Here is a 20,678-nt window from a genome sequence, read left to right as displayed (position 1 = left end):
TCTATGTGGAGTTTTGGCCAGTCAAACTGCTGTCATTTGCGGGCTTTGGTTTTTTGTACACCGACATGTACAGCCATTGTAAGCTCATGGGCCATTCTTAATATTTCTGTCTGGTACCTCGGCAGCACCACTAACTGGTGAACCAATGTCCACTCTTCATTCTCAGGTCTATGAGGAGAACTCTGTTTCCTCATCAGCACCTCATCCTTTACATAGTAGCAATCAGGGACTCCCTCTGCTTCAGTTTCAGTTTGAGCAGCCTGTGCTAACTCTCTTAATACTGGGTCAGCTCGCTGAGCCTCAACTAGGGAAGATTTATTTAATCCATTCCCTGGGTCCTCTAACTTTCCAAAGGAAGTTTCAGACAGACAGCGTGGTCGTCTATCTGCAGCGTCAATTCAGTCTCCTCTGGTGGAGCTGGTTTGTCCATGGCCCGAGTCAATACACAATCAGAGGAAATGCAGGGGACCGTCTCCTGCCACTGAACTGTCTCTCTGACCTCCTGCGGTCTCTCTATCATTACTGGGGAAGCTACCACCTTCACCCCTCTCCCATCCCCCCAGATCATTACCTAGGAGCAGGTCAACCTCGTTCACAGGTAAGCTAGGGACCATCCCCACTGTTACTGGTCCTGAAACGAGGTCACACTCCAGGTGCACCCGATATAAAGGTATGGACATATACCGCCCTCTGATACTATTCACTAACACCTTGGCATTCACTGCACTTTCTGGGGGAAAGGTCAGGCCTTTTCCCAACAGGAGGGATTGGGTGGCCCCTGTATCCCTGAGTATAATCAAGGGCTTACTTAACCCACTCGAGGGGTATGGGGTGACACTCCCTTGGGATACAAAATCCTGATGGCCTTCAGGGATTCTAGTACCTTTTCCCACACTCACAGCAATAGGACTACTGGACCTTACTGCCGCAGTTAAAGTCACAGCCTGCTCTGCTGTGCTTTCCATCAGGGTCCCTTCTCCTGCACTGGTCAGGTGTGCCCTGATTAACCCTAAGGGCTTTCCCCATAGTTTCCAGCAGTCAGCTCTAAGGTGACCTGTCTTATTATAATGGAGACACACAGGTCTCCGGGTCTCACTCCTACTTTTTTGGATTGAGGAGGGCCCCCTGTGTGTCCCACTTTTCGTTCTCTCCCAGGACTGTTTGGGCTCCTATCACCTTCCCACCTTTTTTCCTTTTCGGGGTTGTAGGGGCCACTATGAAAGGTTTTTCCTTGGGGTACAGACTTTTAAATGAAAACAAACTCATCAGCCAGAACTGCAGCTTGCCTCGCTCTGTACACATTTTGTTCCTCCACATGGGTCTTTATTGAGAGTGGGAGAGAGTTTTTAAATTCCTCGAGAATAATCACCTCTCTGAGGTCTTCATACATATGCTGTATTTTAAGAGGCCTCAACCACTGGTCAAAAGGCAGCTGCTTACTTCTCTCAAACTCCAGGTAAATTTGATCAGCTTGCTTGTTGAGGGCTTGGAATTTCTGGTGGTCAGCTTCCGGTACTAGCTCATATGCCACAAGGATAGCATTTTTGTCAGTTCATAATTTGATGAACTTTGATTTGGCAACAGGGAATAAACCTCATGGGCTTTTCCTGTTAGCTTGCTTCGCAGCAGGAGGGTCCAGCTCTCAGACAGCCATTTTAACTGCCTTGAAAGATTTTCAAAAGTTACAAAAAATGTTTCCACGTCTCCCTCATTGAACTTTGGGATCAATTGGGAGAATTTAAAAAAGCTCAGCACATGGCCATGTAGCCTCCATATTGGCCAGGTTTTCATTGGGGTTTCTCTGTTGCCCCCTAGCTAATTCAAGCCGCTGTAGCTCCCTTTCCTCCTGCTCCTTCTGGAAAATTCTTTCTCTTTCTCTCTCCTGTCTCTCTTTTTCTTTCTCTTCTCTCTCTCTTTCTCTCTCTTTTTTCTTCTCTTCTCTCTGGAATTCCAATTCGAGTTTCCTCTGTTCGAATTGTATTTTGCTACCGTTACCCTGTCTGAGTCCAACTCCAACACTGTCTCTAACTCTTCAGGTTCGAGGAAAAAATGGTTGGCCACAAGTCTTAGGAGTTCAGATTTCCTAGATTTGGCATGGAAAGTGATCCCACACAGCCCAGCCATATTCCTCAACTCTTCCACAGATAGTGCCTTTAACTTATCTCAAGTTACTTCACCCTGGCTTGGGGAGGTATTGGGTTCGGATGCAGACATGTTAGTATTCTAGCAAAACAAACCACAAGAAAACCTGTATTGAAATCTTTTTTTTGATTGGGATCAATTTGATTTCCCACTTCCAATTTCTTGTCTGTCTGTGCATACAGTGTCGGACTAGAGCCCCCAAAGTTCTGTTATGACCAGGTGAGGAAGGGGTCTCAGGCTCCCTTTTACTCCTTGTCTGGTTTGACCGCAACAGGGTTTATCCTTTTAACACAGTGATTGAGCTTACCCCCTCAGAGAGCACTTGCTCCTGCTCCTCTAATTATAATTGTAAATGAACCAATCAGACGGGTTTTCTTGAGTATAAACAAGAAAGATGTTAGTTTATTAATCTTATCACTCTAAACCGGTTAAAATTACTAAAATACACAGCCGACCCACACGCACATTCATACGAGAGGCACACACACATAAATTGAAACAGAGGGAAAGAAATAGAGTTGGGAGGTTGAAGTAAATCCGTAATAAGTGGAATTCAAATACTGAGTTTCAATGTCCTTAATTGAAGTTAAAGTCTTCAAGTCCTCGCTGGGCCACACACAATTCAGGCTTGCTTTTCTTTAGGAAGGCCGAAGAGAGACTTTATCCATTCTCTTAGTTGTTGCCTATGAGAGTCTGTAAATTTGAGGTTTAGCTGCAGCCGAGGCTCCCCTGCGACTTTGCTGGAGATGGAGAGAGAGAGAGATTCTGTTTTCTTCCTTGGAGTTCAGTTACTGTCTTTTTCCCTTCTGAGGCACAATTCACAAGCTCAGAGTTATACAGGTAGGTATGTCATGTGACCCCCTCTTTGTTAGAAAACAGAAGTTTCTGGAAAGTTTTTTGAAATTCAAATTCTTCAGACACACTTGGTGGGGGTGGAGCAAGGGGGAGGTTTGGCTCTTTCAAAGTCAAAGGGTGTCGATGGCGTTTGACCACCACTGACAAAACCCATTCTAAGTAATTGAATCACAGCGCACCCCTATTGTTCTGGCCAGACTGGGTAATTCCCTATGTCGCCGGTCGGCCTTTGGCTTCTCATATGCAAATTGTGCATGGCCATTTTTGGCTGTTCTGCTCCGCTTTTTTAAAAGTTATTTGTAATAATGTCCAGTAAAAAGCCTCAGGCAATGTTCCATATGGTAAAATTAATATTTTCCATTTGGCATGTGGGAATTCCATCACAATCTGCTCCAATACTGGACCCATCTATTATATGTTCAAGAAACGTTACCGTTGGTTGCGGAAAAAAAACACATTTATTGTTCAATGTGAGACCTGCTTCTTCCAATCTCTGTAGTACTGCTCTCGTTCTTGTATCATGTTTCTTCTGATTGGCTCCATGGATTAATATGTCGTCCATATGGCAAATGATCTCACGTAACCCTTCCAGGATCCTCGACACAGTGGCGCAGTGGTTAGCACCGCAGCCTCACAGCTCCAGGGACCCGGGTTCGATTCCTGGTACTGCCTGTGTGGAGTTTGCAAGTTCTCCCTGTGTCTGCGTGGGTTTTCTCCGGGTGCTCCGGTTTCCTCCCACAAGCCAAAAGACTTGCAGGTTGATAGGTAAATTGGCCATTATAAATTGTCACTAGTATAGGTAGGTAGTAGGGAAATATAGGAACAGGTGGGGATGTTTGGTAGGAATATGGGATTAGTGTAGGATTAGTATAAATGGGTGGTTGATGTTCGGCACAGACTCGGTGGGCCGAAGGGCCTGTTTCAGTGCTGTATCTCTAATCTAATCTAATCTAATCTCTGGTGTTGATGTAATTCGGAATGGCAACTTGGTAAAACAGAATCTTCCAAATCATCTTTTGAATGGTAATTGCCAAAATCTGCTGTTAGCATCCAATATGGTGAAAATTGAGCTCCTCCCTAGTTTTGCCAAATTCTCATCTACTGATGACATTGGATGTATTTCTCTTTCCACTGCCTTATTCAGTTGTGTGAGGTCAACACAAATTCTAATTGAACCATTAGGTTTCTTAACTGGAAACATACCTGAGCACCATCCTATAGGTTTTGTTACAGGTGAAATGACTTCTTTTTTTTGTCATTAAATCAATTTCTTTTTTGCTTTTTCTAGAAGTGGATGTGGGACTTTCTTAAGTGTTAACAAACACACTGGCTCTATTTCCTTCCTTAGAGTAATATGGTATGCCGTTTTTAACTTCCCCAATCCTCTAAATAATTTTGGAAATTTGGCTGAAAAATTTCCAGGCTGGTCTTCCTTACATTCGAGCTCTTCCACTCTATAAATGAGTTGTAAGTCTATGCAAGCCTTCCTACTTAGGAGTAAACAATTTTGATTTTTAATTACATATATAGTCTCAGGAATTTCTTTTCCCCGATAACTCAATGTTGTTTTTAACTTTCCTAAGACCTTCAACTCAATACCTCCAAGCCCATCTAATTTTTAGCTGTTGATTTGAGAGTTTTCTTTTTCAGCCACGGTTCTGTCTCTGATAGTACCGAAACTGTTGTTCTTGTGTCCAGTTTAAAATTAGTCTTGTTGCCTTCCACAAGAGTTTCTGCCATCCAGGAACTCTCACTTGTTCCTTGGATTTCCCCTAAAAAAAGGTATTTCCACACTTTTGACATCAAGGGCTGGATTTTACCTTAGGCAGACCATCCTACCCGCTGGGTCAGCGTAAAATTCAGCCCTATGTACTTCATTAACTTTTTTGTTCTTTCGGGATTTCGCTTTAATTATAGATAATGTTTTTTTATAGCAACACTTTGACTGAACGTGTCCCTTCTTTTTGCGTGAAAAATATCCTGCTTCTCTGGCTGGGCAGTTTTCTCCTTTGTGCCTCACTCAGCCACACCTACTGCAATTGGTTGCTGCTCCCTCTAGATGCTGTTCCCGCCTTTCTTTTCTTTTACCACCATTTTTCCCTTTCGTTTTCTTAACGCATTTAATGGAGTCTGCTACTCTCGAAATCAGACTCTCCCTGTCCCCTCAAGCAACAAGTCGGTTAAACTTTCTAATCTCTGCTTGTTTGCTCAACTGAATCGCTTTTGTTAACATGAGATCATCCCTTGTCTGTAGATGATCTGAAAGGGAGTCATCTAATACACCAACTACAATCCTGTCTCTAATCAGCTCTTCCTGTCAGCTGCTGTACTCGCAGTCCTCCACGAGTTTATATAAATTATTGATATGCTCTCCCTTGTCTGCTGGGTACACTTATTAAATTTGGCATGCTCCACAATGACATTTTTTTTTACATTAAAGTAAATTTCAAGTGCCTTAATAACTTCTTCATATGTATTCTTCTCTTCATCTATGCCTTGAGTAATGAGGATGTCATCTGTACACTCCCCCATTGCATACAATAGCGTACCGACTTGCTCCTTGTCTGGCTTCTGCTCGAGCTGTACGATACGTTGCAGACCTTCAGCCCCATTTTGGCCACACCTCAGCTTGGTTCAGTTCAGCTACTTTTTCGAAGTTCTCCAGTAAGGGCAAAGATTTTTCCATCTTTTTTAGTTTACCGTTGCCACCATAGAATATTCTGATAACTACTAACTTAGTACAGAATATATGTATGAGTCTGAGGGTTAAGGTAACAGGAGTTTATTTACACATGTCTTGCATCTAAGGCTTCCACTACAACTCTTCCATGAGGTTCTGTACAGATTACATTACATCACTTCTTGTGATGATGCTCATAGTCTATTAACATATTCTGCCCAGTAACAACCCTATATCACATAATACTGCAAAGAAAATTCAGACTTTTGATGCCTCTCCTCTGGCTATGTCATATTTCATGGTGGCTCTCTTCTGCCAGCCTGTCCTCATCATGCCTCCTCAATATCCTTGTCACGACCCTCTCCCCATCACCCACCATACATGGGCAGACCCCCAGTTTGGGAACCTCTGCCTCTGACATTTAACTGTATTGAATCCTTCATTGGTTATGGAAACATTAAACTAGGGTGTGCTAACCAAAGTACATTATTCCAATTGCTTATACTTGACAACATCATCCCACTTTCTCGAGTGTATAAATGTAACTGGAGTTTAGGAAAACAAGCCTGTCATTACTAGTGTGGGAGGCAAACTTGTTTCCTGTCTTACCAAGAGTGGATTTATTTGGAGTTTGTAATGGATCTGGTTCTCTGCTACTGTTTTGTAATGTCGCAATTTAGAACATTAGTTGCTTGGAAGTTATTTTATTGGACTGCGGTTAGAATGCTCTAAAATTCCACTTCCTTCTAAGGGAAAGGCCCATGAAAGATTTTACTGGTACATACAATGGAAAACAGCTGTTGTGCTTTTGTGCTTACTTGCTGAGTTATAGTTAATCAAGTAGTTGTAAGGGTAAATATTGAGATGGATTTTGTGCTAGTGCTGGGCCGAAAAGGCGGGGGAAAGCCCGCCTTGACCTTATCGTGCCAACCCCATCCACCGGAGCAATCCTCCGGTCTTTTAACTTCGAAGTTTCACGAGCCAGAATCCCAGTCCCTTTAAAGATGGGTTCTGCCTCCAAGGGCTGCTGGCCAATCAGAGGGCTGGCAGCTCAGCAGTATCGGAGGCGCCACCAGGATACTGCAGAGGCCTCAGGTCCAGGCCCAGCACTGGAAACTCGGACCAGAGGTAGGTGAGGCAGGGTCACTGGTGCCAGTTTGGAAGGCTCCGGCGAGGGGTGGTCATGAAGTCCAGGGGGAGCGGGGTCGCGGGAGGTAAAGTTGTTCCCCAGTGAGGGTCCTCCTTGGGCCACAAATTACCCATGAAGGAGGGACCCCCCCACCCCCAAGCCCACAGTGAGGGCACCTCGTGGTACAAGGCTAAGTCCCTGTGTGGCAGAGCACCCCCGACACTGGTAAGATTCCAGCGGCAGCAGGAAGAGGCCTTTAATTGGCCATTAATAGGCCACTAAAGGGGCTCAATTGGCCTCTGGGCGGGAAGGCCGTTGGCGGCCCCTCTGTTACAATACTCTGTGCCATGCCACCTCCAACCCCGCCTCAGTGGGCCACACAAAATTCCAGCCATTATATTTTAGTTTTCCTCTTCTCTCCTTCCTCTTGTAAAAAAAAAAGTCAGTTTACAATTCCTTTCCAGTGAAATGATCAGTGAATAGGTCACAGACTCCAAACTCATGTACAGGTATAATTCTGGTTCACTGATTTCCCTGAAGTACGACTATCAGTTCTCGTCCTGTGGAAAGCCATATCTAATAACAAGGCTGAGAATGGACAAACCCTCAAACAGCGATTAGGAGTTGAGTTTGTGGCTATTGGAATTCTGAAGTCATTAATTTGCCACAGTTTTGGTTGTTATGATCATACCACTTCCAAACTTTGAATCATTTTACAAAATGAAATGCCACTACATCCTCATTATAAGTATTTTGGAGACATTTATCACAGCTAATAATGAGACATTAGTTATCATAATGAGGTAGTAGTCATAATAATGCAGCTCAAAAAGACTAAAAATTAAGGTCCAGTTGACTTGTACTGTAATGATATTTATCTCCGAGACTGCTGCAGCTGCCTTTTTTATTGCAGCTCAACTTTTGTTCATCTGCAGAGTGTTACTCAGATTTTTGGAAGATGTGGTGACATTGAGTGTGTATGTGGCCATATAACTTAATTAGTAAACTTGCTGATCAGCACATCATTCATCAAAGCACTAGTAGGCTAGCTAGAAATGATGGCATTATGCATTATGTGCATTGTGCTAAAAACAACAGTGACTACACTTTCATATCAAGATGTTTAATAATAGCTTAAGAGTTGTTCTTCTGTGGTGTTTCATAGAGGGAGCCAAGACCAACTGTAGACTTCAGGTGAAGCAAGGTTGGAGGTTGGGGTATAATTAGACCCAGATGTGCAGATGTAATTCAATACCATTTTAAAGTCATGCATTTTGTTGTTATCTTTATACATTACTTTGATTTTGTATTAGTATTTATAGTTAAATAGAAAATCCTACAGTAGTTTGGGAAGCAGAATTGGTTAGAACACAGGGCCTTCTTACAGTACAAGCTGAGGAAGTGGGTGATGCATAATTGAGGTATAATCGTGGGAAGACGTAATTACTGTGTGACAAGTTTGCATGGGCAGTTTCATTGTAAATGTGGGCATAGGAATTTATAATCAAAAAAGTTGACACAGGAATTCAGAGATAACAAAGGAGGTCTAGATTGGACCAGGCCACATAGGCTCTTGCCCCACCCCCACCTCACTTGCTTATAACCTGTGACTTTTCTAATATTTGTCAGTTCCGATGTAGGGTCACTGACCCGAAACGTTAACTCTGCTTCTCTTTTCACAGATGCTGCCAGACCTGCTGAGTGGTTCCAGCATTTCTTGTTTTTATTTCAGATTTCCAGCATCCGCAGTATTTTGCTTTTATTTTACTATAATTAACACTGAAATATTCAAGTTATAGGGACACTAAATAACTGATTTTATAAATTCTCAATATAGACTATGATGAATGTAAAGCAAGTGCACTAAACACTGAGAGGAATGGTTAGTTAGTAAAGCTGATCTTGAGATGTGAAAGTTGCTGGATGTTTAAACATGATAAAATAAAATGCATCTAACATGTAATATTATACATAAAATGCATCTAACATGTAATATTACACATAAACTGCTCACCCAACAGTGACGCATGATTGTGCTGTGATACCATGAGCTTCTTGGGACTGAGGTAGCCCTAGTTGCAGGGTTTCTGAGTCCCAGGAGGATTTATCAACAGGCTTCATCACCATTGCAGGTGTGTGGGCAGCCTAGACTTCTATCCTGGCACTAAGCAGGCATCTGAGGGGCTGGCTAGAAAGGTCATATGCGTTGTCATCGGGAGAGAGGGAAGCATCCTGAAGGCGGACTCTAGCATGCTACTTGAGCTAAGTTCTGGAACTGAGTGCCTTCTGATCAGCAGCTGGGCAGACCTGATAGTATGAGTTAAATGCCACAGACCCTTCTCTCTTTGCCGTCTTGGAGTTGGCCACCACTGTGTGTGAAGCCCTTTGCCAAGTTGGAGCTGGACTCCTCCAATCTCCTTGACAGTGAAAAGAGGCCTACCAATGCACCAAGCATCTTTGTGTGCATGCCCATCAATGTTCTCCTGTATGCTGCTCCATCGAAGTCCTCATCTGAGTCACCTGCAGCTGACCTTATCTGCAACCTCACCCTTCGGTGAACTGGCACACAAACTATCCTTTCCCCCAGACTGACTGCAACCCACCCATGCCTGGTGACTCAACATGCTGATCCTGACTCTACATTACTCTCAAAAGTTTGCAAAATGCCAGTATCCAAACTTGTGGCTGCGACTGTCGTATCAAGTGATACTGCTTCTTCAGGCTGTCCTTTGAGGACCTCCTGGCCCCCTGCAGATATATGGCATTTCTCCTCCTTTCCACCTCCATCACTAATGTCTCCAACACTGCAACCTAGGAGCCCTCTCTCTGGCCTGTTGCTCCATTTCCTGTGCTTTTCCTTTCAGCCAAGCCTTCCAGAGACAGCTGCAGCAGCTCCTGTTGCATGTGAAGTTCCACTTTAAGAGATTCAGGCGAGATGTGCATCCTGCTAGCCATGCACACACCTGGACCCCCTGCTGAGCATGCATCCAGTCAGCAGCACATTCCGCACTGAGCTGCACACTGAAATCATCTAGATGAGCAGGTAGCATAAAGTTTGCGTGCTCCCTGCCCCAACAGGGCCAGAGATCGAGATTCCCGCATCCGATATTAGGCCTAATCCAATCTTTACCATATGGTTCTAGAAAACTATCCCGAATATATTCTAGAAATTCATTGCTTTTACTACTTGAGCTGTTCTGCTGCTCACTCTCAGTCTATGTGAAAATTATGATCTCGCATTGTAACCACATTGTTTTTGCTTCATGATTTCCTAATCTCTGTATTTAGATATCCTCCAGTATATCATTATGATCAGAAGGTGTGTAGACAACTCCAACCAGAATCTTGTATCCTTTTCTGTTCCTTAGCTCTACTCACAGTGTTTCCACTGCCTGATCAACCTTATCAAAATCTTTTCTTCTGCTATAATTGTCTTTTATCAACATTACTACTCCCCTTCTTTACCAGTTTCCCTGTCCTTCCTATAGCCTGGTATATTTAGCTCCTGTTCATGCCCAGCTTTACGCCTTGGGGAGCGTTTTGGGTTGGGATCCCGACATCAGGGTCAAATATGGGTCACAAATCTGCACAGGGCAGAATTTTGTGAAAGCAACGGGGGTCCTGATGCGGGGCCAGGAAGGTAAGGGACACCCAGATTTGGCCGTTCAGGAGTACTCCAGCTGTATTTAATGGCACCAGGGCAATTAATTGCCTGGCACCAGTGTACAAAGGTATGGCGGTCACACCTCCCAGAGCTACTGACTAATCGGAGGGCCGACAGATCAGCAGTCCCATGGGGAGTGGTGCCTCTTTTTGCCGGGGTCAGACAAGTAGGCTCCAGCGAGGGGTGGAGGTGGGGGCTATGGGTTGTTGAGGGCAGCAGAAGGTGAGTGTTAGTGTGGGGGGGGGGGTGCGCTCTTGCCACTGAGGGCACTTCGTGAGCTACTGATTGCCCATGGAGCGGGACCGACTCCAACCAGCCCACAGGGAGGCTGCTTGGTTGTAATTGGCCACTTAAGGGCCTTAATTAGCCTCTGTACAGGAAGGCTGTCCTTGGCCTTTCCCGCCTTGGACTTACTCGGTGTGGAGTCGGGAAGGTGGCTGGCCCTCCATTCCCCACCAACCCTCCTGAATCAACAGCCCTCCCCACATCCCAGCTCACTCCTGAAAGGTAATTAAATTCTGCCCACTGTGTGGAAACAGCCACCCGGCCATGATTTTCTCCAAATCGGCCAATTAGTGGCCAGAGGCCAGATTCACTGTCCAATTAAGGACGTGGGTAGGCTCTTAAAGCAGGAGAGCCAATAGGAGGACCTCCATTTCAAAATAGTAGCAGCCTACAGTTCAGGTAAGAGAGAGACAGGGCGCCTTCTTCTTGAGGGTGCTCTCTCTTCAACTTTTAAACACTGAAAATTAAAAATGACCTTAGCAGCCAGGCCCCCATCGCAAGGGGGAGCCCCTGCAGCCGTAGCCAGGTAGGTGGGGAGGGCCTCAAATCCTGCCTGGAGTGCTGGTCCCCTGGTTTGCCACTGGGAGGCTGCCTAGTTTCTGATGCTGAGAGGGGATTCTTTGGCCTCCGTAAATGACCATTTAAGGCCAATTAACTTACCTTAATTGGCTACCCACCACGTAGGCGGGTCGCCGGGTAGCCCTTCTGTCACCAATCTCGCCTCCAGGAAAATAGTCACGGGGGCAGATGGTACCGGAAAACTGACATACTGGCCAGCAGCGGTGAATTTTTGCACCCGCTTGCCTCCAATATGGGGGCAAAAATGTAGCCCCAGGTCTCTGTAATGATGTCTGCAGCATACGCCTAAAGCTGAATTTGTGCTACTAACTCACTTGTTTTATTTTTCATGCTACGTGAATTTGTGCACAGAATTTTATTTGAATAACAGTCCCCTTCCTGCATATATGTTGGTCTTTCTCTCACACATTTTGACTTGTTGCCGATTTTCCCCTCCCCCTCAAAATATTTCAAAATGAGCTAGGATTGGTTCCAGATGATGTGGGCTGTTTTCTTAAAATATTTGGAATGTGCAGTTACCACCCTAATTCCTGTAACTATCCATCCTATGAAAAGCTAAAAGGAAAAGCTGGCTTGTCTCAGTGGATTGTGAAGTTCACAAAAATACAAATGTGGAAGGCATTTCCATGCATCCCAGCTCGTCCATCCGGAAAGAACCTCTAATGCAATCTCAACGTACAGCTGTTTCCTAATTATTCCAGGGGCTTTGTGTGCATTCCCATAATCAGAAGTCTATTCCATATATTGATCATTTTCTGTGTTAAGGAAAACTTTCTGGCAACAGTTGTAAATATGCCTTTTATTTCATTGAATCTGCACCTTGATCTCCGACTATCATGATTTTCTTTGAAGTAATAGCCAAATTTTGCTTTATCTAAGCCACTTTCATTTGAGTTCTTTTCTCAGCCACTATTGTTCAAGGCAGAAAATCTCATGTTTCACCAGTCTTCGCTCATAACTCATTTTCCTAACATTGGGGATCAGGTTGCTGACTCTTTTCTGCACTTCCATGGCTTGAAAGTCTCCCCTTGCATCTCAGAAACCTAATTGATTACTCTCTGTATTGGTGGTGTGTTTCATTGAATGTCTCTGTGCCAGTATATAAAATCTTCAATGAAATGCAGTAAAATATTTTAATGAACATTGGTAGATATCTAACAGAAAGGCACAAAGAACATTTAGCATGGAACATAATGATTTATCAAGTCGATCAAGTTTATACAAATTGACATATTAGTTTGTGCCATTTGCTTTCTTAGAATTTTAAAATACTTTTAGTAAAATCATTACTATTCACCTTCAGGTTGTGTGAAACACTTAAAATAAAATCCGAAATGGATTCTGCTTATTTATTGGAGACATTGGCTGGGAATTTCATGGATGTGGTCCAATATAATAAGGACAACAGAGCTTTTGAGGTAAGTGCTACAACAAACATCGGGTATTTATTTGAATTAGTTTGTATACATAAGGAGTGCAGGATTTTCTGAAATGTAAATGATAGTCTGTGTATCGGGCCAGAAGACCAAGCTTTGCCTTGCACCAAAACTAGCTGCACTGTATATCACTAACGGTTCCAAGTACATTTTATGTTTCTTCTAGAATTTACCAAAATCTGCTTTTTTTTCTTTTGAAACTTAGTGGTTTCATTCAAATATTGCCATCTATTATGTAATAAGCTGTTGCCTCACCATCATAAGCCTCCTAACTTACTTATAGTTATTGTTCAAAGTGCAATTCACTGTACTATTTAAATGTTACCTTTAAATATACCAAGATCTCTATGGTACACCCAAGCTGCTCCTTTTGAATTGCCTCTTCCAAAAGTCCTAAATATTTGTTTTGAAATAATTAGAAGAAATTTGGATTTTGGTGGTCACCATTAATCTATGTTTTAACAGCCACCTTGAGAAATGCATTCACTCTCAGGCAAACATCTTTTTTTTACATCTCTTTTTCATGTCTTACTGACACAAGTACACGGAGAGCTGGTCCTTTTACATATGTTGTTTTTCAAAACTGTATGGTTTGTTATTTAAACTCCATCTAAACCAACAATGTTTAGTGTTATTTTTATTTAATTCTAATTTTCTTTTTGCAAAACAATGTATATCCAGAGCTTATGGGAATTAAAGTATGATGATGTTCTGGAGTAGATGCCAGATCACTATGACCTGATAGACTAAACTAACACATTTTTCGACGCCAGAATCAGCCAATGAACAATAGTGACTCAGAACCTATTGATTACATTATAGTGAGTGCAGTCTGTGTGCTCAAACTCTGTGGTTTGACTCAGGCTGATGAGTTTCCTCTGGTGACTACATGTGAAGTATGCTTGAAATTATTGAAAGAAACTGTCAGTTATAGTAATTGAAGGTCTGTTCTGTTACAAGGCTACTGTAAAGATCAACTATGCTTACAAAATAAGGCACCTGAGAAGAAAAATCATGATTTTTAAATATTCTGATGTAACTGTTTTTAAACAGTGATACTATCAGTTCATAATTGGGTCAGTCAACTCTAGACGCCAATTTAGTGTTATGGTACAGGGAATGTTAACCCAACCTGTCTCTCATCATAACTATATCCAAACCAGTCTGATCTTTTGCTTCGGAAATGATATCTTGTGTTCTAGATACAAAAGGGGAAGTAAGTGATGATGCTTGGTTAAACTACAGTTAACAATTATATGCAGTTCTGCCATGTGCAGCTCCTAGATACCTTGAATGCAACTCTTTGATCTATGGGGAGTATTTCATTTGGTGGAAATTTCTGACTGATTGCAATCATGTGTATAGTGCTTGTATCGTGGTTAGGAAGCAGGCTGCAGGAGCAGAATTAGCATAAGGTGTGGGAGTGGATGCAAAAGAAGGTCAGAAGGCAGTACAATAAACAGACAGTAACATTGAGCAAAGTGGCATTTCAAAGTTATGATTCAAAAGTGATTTTGAAAAGTGTTAACTTTTTGCTGTTAATGGATCGTGGGGTTTCAGGCTCAATAACCCTTAAACATTTTTTAAATGCTTTTATTGAGATAGAGTTGCTCCTTTATCAAATCTGAGCTACATAAGCATTTTACAAATATTAGTTCTGAGCTAATGGTTCTCCCTCATAAAACCCAAGGTAAAGAATGTGTCATTGATTGTTTTAAGAGCTGGAGTCAGAGCCCAAGGGTGTGCCATGCACGTATTCAAAAACATATTAAAAATGTAACCTCAGAAGGAGGCCATTTTGGCCTGTAATGCCAGTGCAGCTAAAAGCTCCACACTGAAACCTTCTGCCCTAGTCTAATTTTTCTGCTCCTTCTCCATATCCTTTTAATAGTTTCTCCTTCAAGTGTTTGTCTACATTCAGGACCTCCTCCTGGAGTGATGAAAAGACATGAATGTATTCTTGCCCTCCTCCTGTCCTAACCTGCTCCTGGGTATTGTGTACCACCTTGTCCTGCTAGAAAGGAAGGAGTGTTTGTGGTAGCCTAGTAAAATGACTTGAGGATCTGCATGTCATTATAAAATAATTTGGCTGTCATGTAAACAGTGACAGAGGTGAGGGAAATTGGGGGATCAATAGTAAGGAGAATTCCATAGAACTTAGAACAGGAACAGTGCATTTGGCCCAACTGGATCAAGCTGTGTTTATGCTCCATATAAGCCTTCTCCACTCTACTTTGTCTACCTATTTTGACACATATTTCTATTCCTTTCGCCCTGATATGCTTATCTAGCCTCCCCTTAAATGTCTGTGGCACATAGCTCCCCCATTTTACACCATGTATTCTGTAATTGTGTAGTGTAATTTTGCATCCATGATTTATTGGGTGCTTGTATAATGTTGGTTAAGATACAGAGCCTGGTAGTTCATGGGTTTATCTTTGTCATCAACCATTCTGTATTTTTTTCATTTGTAATGTGTCAGCAAGTTCCACACTCTCTGCATAAAGAAGTTTCTCCTGAATTCCTTGGATTTATCAGTCACCATTTTATACTTATGGCCCCTAGTTTTGGACTCTCCACAAATGAAATCATCTTCTCTATATCTACCCTGTCAAACCCCTTCATAACTTTAAAGACCTCAATTAGGTCAATCTTCCAACTTCTTTTTGCTGTGGAACATCCTGGGTGGAGGGAGAGAAAAGAAATACATGGTTGTCTACTTCTAATAATTTTCTTGCACTTTCCTTTGAATGTATATAATATTTTTCCTGAATGTTTTGTAAACAGGACCCAAAAGGTGTCAACATCACCACTGCTGTGCTCTGTACTATAATGAAGAATTCATCACTGGGCATACCTTATGAGAGATATGCGAAGGTTTCACAGCTCCTACTGAAGACCTATGAAGAGAAATGTTTAGATGCAAGTTACAGCAAGTTTGTATCTGATATGTTGAACATCTCCTGGGCTGCACCAGCAGCAGATGGAAGTAGGAAAGCAATCAGTACTTAAAAACTGCTTTTATCAAGATCTGTTTTGTTATGTTTTGGAATTCAAAAATAGTGGAAGAATGGAATAGTTGCATATTTTAATGGCCCAATTTTAATTAGGATGCTGATAGAATTTTTAATATATTTAATCTATATCTTTTGTAGAAACTGCACTGTTAAATCACAATGCTGTGGAATCTCAAATTTTGTATCATGTGATGGTACAGTACTGTGCAATACTACAGTACCGGCAACAGCACAGAAATACAGCTATTTGAAAGTCATGATTCCTGACTTCATTTCTAGCTGCCAGGTGTTGGCAAAGCCTGTAAAAACCAGAGATGGGGAAACAATGTCGCTAGTCTGTAGTGGTGATCAAAACCATCTACCTAATAACCCTGTTAGCAAACATGTACTTGTGATGTTCAAGTTTATTGTGAAAGAAAAGACTCTTTCACAAGGCTGCTCACTTTTTGAAGTCTTCTGATTGCTAAAAAGCTGACGAATCACTCATATCCTGCCATCTTCAGTTTTGTACAAGCCTGTTGGATATTATCTGTTGGATAAGCTCTATAGACACCCACAGGAGAACAGATGTTTGACAGCGAAGTAAGCTGTGTCAGTTGTGGAGAAAATGCAATGCATTTACCTGGCCTCTGCGACTAGAGCAGCCACATAAAGGTCGATATCTCCTGTACTGATGGCACATAGTTCCCACATTTTACACCATGTATTCTGTAGTTGTGTGGTGCAAAATTGTATCCATGATTTATTGGGTGCTTGTCTAACATTAGTTAAGGTACAGAGCCTGGTAATTCATGAGTTTATCTTTGTCATTGACCATTCTGTATTTTTCTCCTTTTTTGTAGTCATTTTGTTTACACTTTAAAAGCAGATCTTATTTGATTGAATTTACTTATTATCTCATGACTTCTGTTTTTTTATTGGCTTCTTGACATTGGAACTGAATATTTATTTTTGAGAGTGAATTACTATGAAATGAAATACCTTGTGTATATTGTGAGATTATAAATGTAAGCGTAATGGATTTAAAAAAGAAAGGTTCCTTACAGTGGAGAAATAGCATTTCCCTGTGCTTTGATTTCAACATTAATATGCATAAATTGTTAAACAGTTTGAGTTGACCTCAGCAAGAGAACTATTACTGTGAGTGTCACTGAGTGAATAACTGTACAATGGATGTGAATTAATGCATGTGCTCAAAGCTGAACCATATTAGGTTCATGATTATTTCTATTAATCATTTATTTCCCATTGGATGCCTCTTTGAAATTATATCATCAGCTCTCAAAATGATAATTTTATAAAGTAATAAATTACATTAAGGTCTTTAGAGCAATGTTTTACCTTTATAATCTAAACCGCTCTTTCTGCAAAACTAGCACCAGTCCAATTGACAGCACAAAAATAAAAGTCCAGTAGTGCAGTGTTCAACTGTTTCACACAGTATATTTTATGTCTTTCAATTTAAAGTGCACAGTTCCTGAGTTGCATAACTCATTTTTAAAGTGTATTTTGAACAGGACTGTCAAATCAGCCTGAGACTTTGCATGATATGAATGATGCTAGTCTTTCAGAAATGCTGCATTGTGTAGATGTGCCTGAACTGTAGTCAGAAGCCTTGTGCTCAAAATGTCTGCTTTATGTATCACTCTCACATTATCAATATCACAAAGTCTCTGAAAAGTTTGTGAAGCTAGAACATACCAATATTGCAGATGGTACCTGCTTTTTATTTTCTTTTGCCCCTACAATTTTCTCCCTTTCTTTCCTAAGGTGTTGGAATTTAGTTCCATGGCCATTAAATACCAAGTGGTTATTCCTCATGAGCGAGTCTAGACAGTTTGTGTTGGCAGGATATTGAACCTTTGGGAGTAGCAGTCAAGTTTGATACTGTCCTTATAAAAATGTTGACACATATGTATTTTGTAGGAGGCTTCATTGGATTCTGGTCACAAGCAGGAAACATTTTTTTTCTCTCTTGTTAGCTCACAGGCACTGAGATCAACTGTAGCATTTCAACTGCAGCTCCAGCCAACTCACCACAGACTGGGAGTCAAACCTGAGATATTTGGCTTAGTATTACTCTAGCTTGTGCATTTACCCAGTAAGCCACAGGAAGAGCTTAGACAAATGTATTTTTATATGTTTATACATTTCAACTGCATTTTTCCCCGTTTCAGGTAGGCAGTGGGCCTATCAGTCATGTGCAGAATTTGGCTATTATCAGACGACTGAATCGTCACTGCAGCCTTTTTCTGGCTTTCCTCTCAGGTAAATTGAATTTTCGGTGACCTGTTGCTTAGACTGTTTCTATTGATAACTTACTGTTGAATGAGGAACATTAATCCACAATATTCCTGAGCAAACGTACATTTAAAATGTGACAAAATCACAGGAGTTTGTCACTTGTAAGAACCTGATTTTGTTCGTGACAACAATAAAAAGTAGAAGATAGTCAGCAATAATGATCTTCTCGCACTTCCCAAGCAAGTAGCAAGCCATTTAACCATGAAAAATTTTGAAAAAGTTTGATAATCCCCCTGTGGAGAGCACAACTGGTGAAGTAATGATTAAATGCCAACTGTGAAAGAAGTAATTTATCAATGATGGTTTGTAAGTATTGGTAAGCACATTAAAGGAGTGAAACAAGCACAGTTTGAATGAGGAAGGCATGTTTCCTAGCATGCAAAGAAGCTGCAATCTGTAACAATATGTAACAGATGGTGTCAACATCCTCTCTACCTTATGACCCAAGAGTTCTAGAAAAAGGTATAATGACTGAATTAAGAGCACAGATGTAAGGCACAAATATCACTGTAAAGTAATGACATGAGGGAAAATTACAGTTGTAAATGATGAATGCCAGAAAACATTGGGCTGGATTTTATAAGCTTGCTGCCAATCTCGGTGGCGAGCTTCGGACCGCACGTTGTGAAGCGTGGTGGCTCATTTAAATGGCCGCGGTGGACCGCCCCCCCCGATGACATGGAGGGGGAAGGCGATCTGTCCCCAGAAATGGCGTCAGCAGCCTTTGCGCAGGTACTGCTGCCATTTTTAAAGGGCTTTGAACCCTTAAATTTAATTTAAATTTTTAAAGCTGCAGTGAAATTAAAAAGTTAAACAAAGTGATCCTGACCCTCTTCCATCCTTCCAATAACCAAGGAAATAAAAACCTGCCCTCTACCCCACCCACCCCAAAACACTGACCTTGTGCTCTCGACCTACCCCCCCCCAAAGTTCATCAACTTTAAACTTTACCCCTTCCCACCACCTCCTAGACCAATGAAATTACTTTGACGCCGCTACTCCCTCTACCCCCGCACTGAGAAATTTACCTGTTCCCCCCTCCCCACCAGTGTTCCGCCTTAGATCCCTGGATGGGGATCCAAAGGCTCAGGAGTGCCAGCCACCGGCACCAATATGACACTAGAACAGATGGCGAGAACGGCTAAGTAATTAATTCATTTATTTAAATAAGTGTACCTATGCAAATTTGGCTTCCACCGCCGAGCAGCGGGGGAGGGGGAGCTGCCACGAGGCCTTTCCACCGCTGGCAATATCGGGTCGGGCCTTCCCAGTGGCATTTTCCGACCCCCCGCCATGACCAGCGATGTCGGGAGGTGGGGGGGGCTGTAAATCCAGCCCATTGTATTGACTCAAAGAAATGTTGGAAAAAATGTAGCAAATAAGATGAAAATGGCATTGTACATGTCATGCTTTGAGACAGAATATACAGCAGGAAAGGGATTCCATGGGTCAAACAACCCTAATCCTCATTGCTGTTATGTTTAAAGGCAAGATTGACACATAAAAGGGGGGAACAGCATACAACATGTGGTGGATATCGAGACCTTAAGGAAATCATTCCATATGAGGGGACAATGATCGCATTGTTTTGAATGAAGAATTTGGAAGGTGGTGTGGCTGGTGAAATCACCAGCCCTTGAAGAGCACCACAATTCTGTGTATGAGCAATCATCATCACCACCCTCACTTGCAACAAGCACCAGCACAGTTATACACATTGTGGAAGGTTTAGACATTGAGGATAAGGAAGCATTTGTGAGGTACTGACGCTGGTAAAGGAAAAGTAACAGTGGTACTGGTTGATGAGGGGCCAACTTGTACAGAGTGGTGATCCAGCTTGCTGAGCTGAATACACATGTATGAATACACATTCATATAGATACAATCTTAGTGGGCCGGCTTTCAAAAAAAGGCTGGCCCAACATCAATGCTATATTGAGGAGTCACTTGCCTCTTTTCACATGGAATTTAAAGCATACTTGTTATAAAGAAGCCAACACCAAGATATATACTGCTATCTCCCATGAGGATGTCATGGAGGAATAATTACAATGCAGTATGGTGTTGAATGTATGGCCAGCGGTATCTGTTGTATGGGCCTCAGTTATGTAAGCATAGTGAGTAGCAGTACCTCTCAATTGAATGCTTCAATTCCAACTATTACATTTCAATTTGCTACATGCAGTTATGGCTGGCTGCAACTAGCTTAGAGAATGTCTGAAGTCAACTACGAGAGAAATCAAAAATGCAGAGATACTCAATGTTCTATGTTCATGTAGATCTATTAAGAAATGGTCTAGCCTATTGACATGCATGGATTACTACAGGAGTAGGCAGTTGGCAGTCATGTCAGCGGCAGTTCTGCACCCTTGCATACCCCTTGGTTAGTGGCTGTAGACATCAGCTCTGAGAGTACTGAGGCCACAGCAACAACTTTATCACCAAAGAACCTTGGCACTGATGCTGGTGCAGATGCAGATAGCAGGATTTCTATATCTTTTGCAGCTCTGAGTTGGCTGTGCAACCACCTACCAATAACTATATGCCAAAATACTAGTACCAATAACACCTCCCATCAACTAAGGGA

At 42.1% G+C, this 20,678-nt stretch overlaps 1 protein-coding gene across 1 annotated transcript in view; it reads left to right on the top strand.

Moving 5' to 3' along the window:
- Window positions 1-20,678, top strand: part of prss59 (serine protease 59, putative) — an 89,457-nt gene that overhangs the window by 50,239 nt on the left and 18,540 nt on the right. Inside the window, exons 7-9 of the mRNA XM_068041647.1 lie at window positions 12,638-12,752; window positions 15,558-15,759; window positions 17,965-18,055. Coding sequence (XP_067897748.1) covers window positions 12,638-12,752; window positions 15,558-15,759; window positions 17,965-18,055 — 408 coding nt within the window. The remainder of the gene's footprint in view (window positions 1-12,637; window positions 12,753-15,557; window positions 15,760-17,964; window positions 18,056-20,678) is intronic.

This window comes from Heterodontus francisci, chromosome 11 (genome assembly GCF_036365525.1).
Source record: "Heterodontus francisci isolate sHetFra1 chromosome 11, sHetFra1.hap1, whole genome shotgun sequence".
Lineage (NCBI taxonomy): Eukaryota > Metazoa > Chordata > Chondrichthyes > Heterodontiformes > Heterodontidae > Heterodontus > Heterodontus francisci.
Note: the sequence above shows the minus strand (reverse complement) of the source record. Positions and strands in the feature narration are given on the sequence as shown.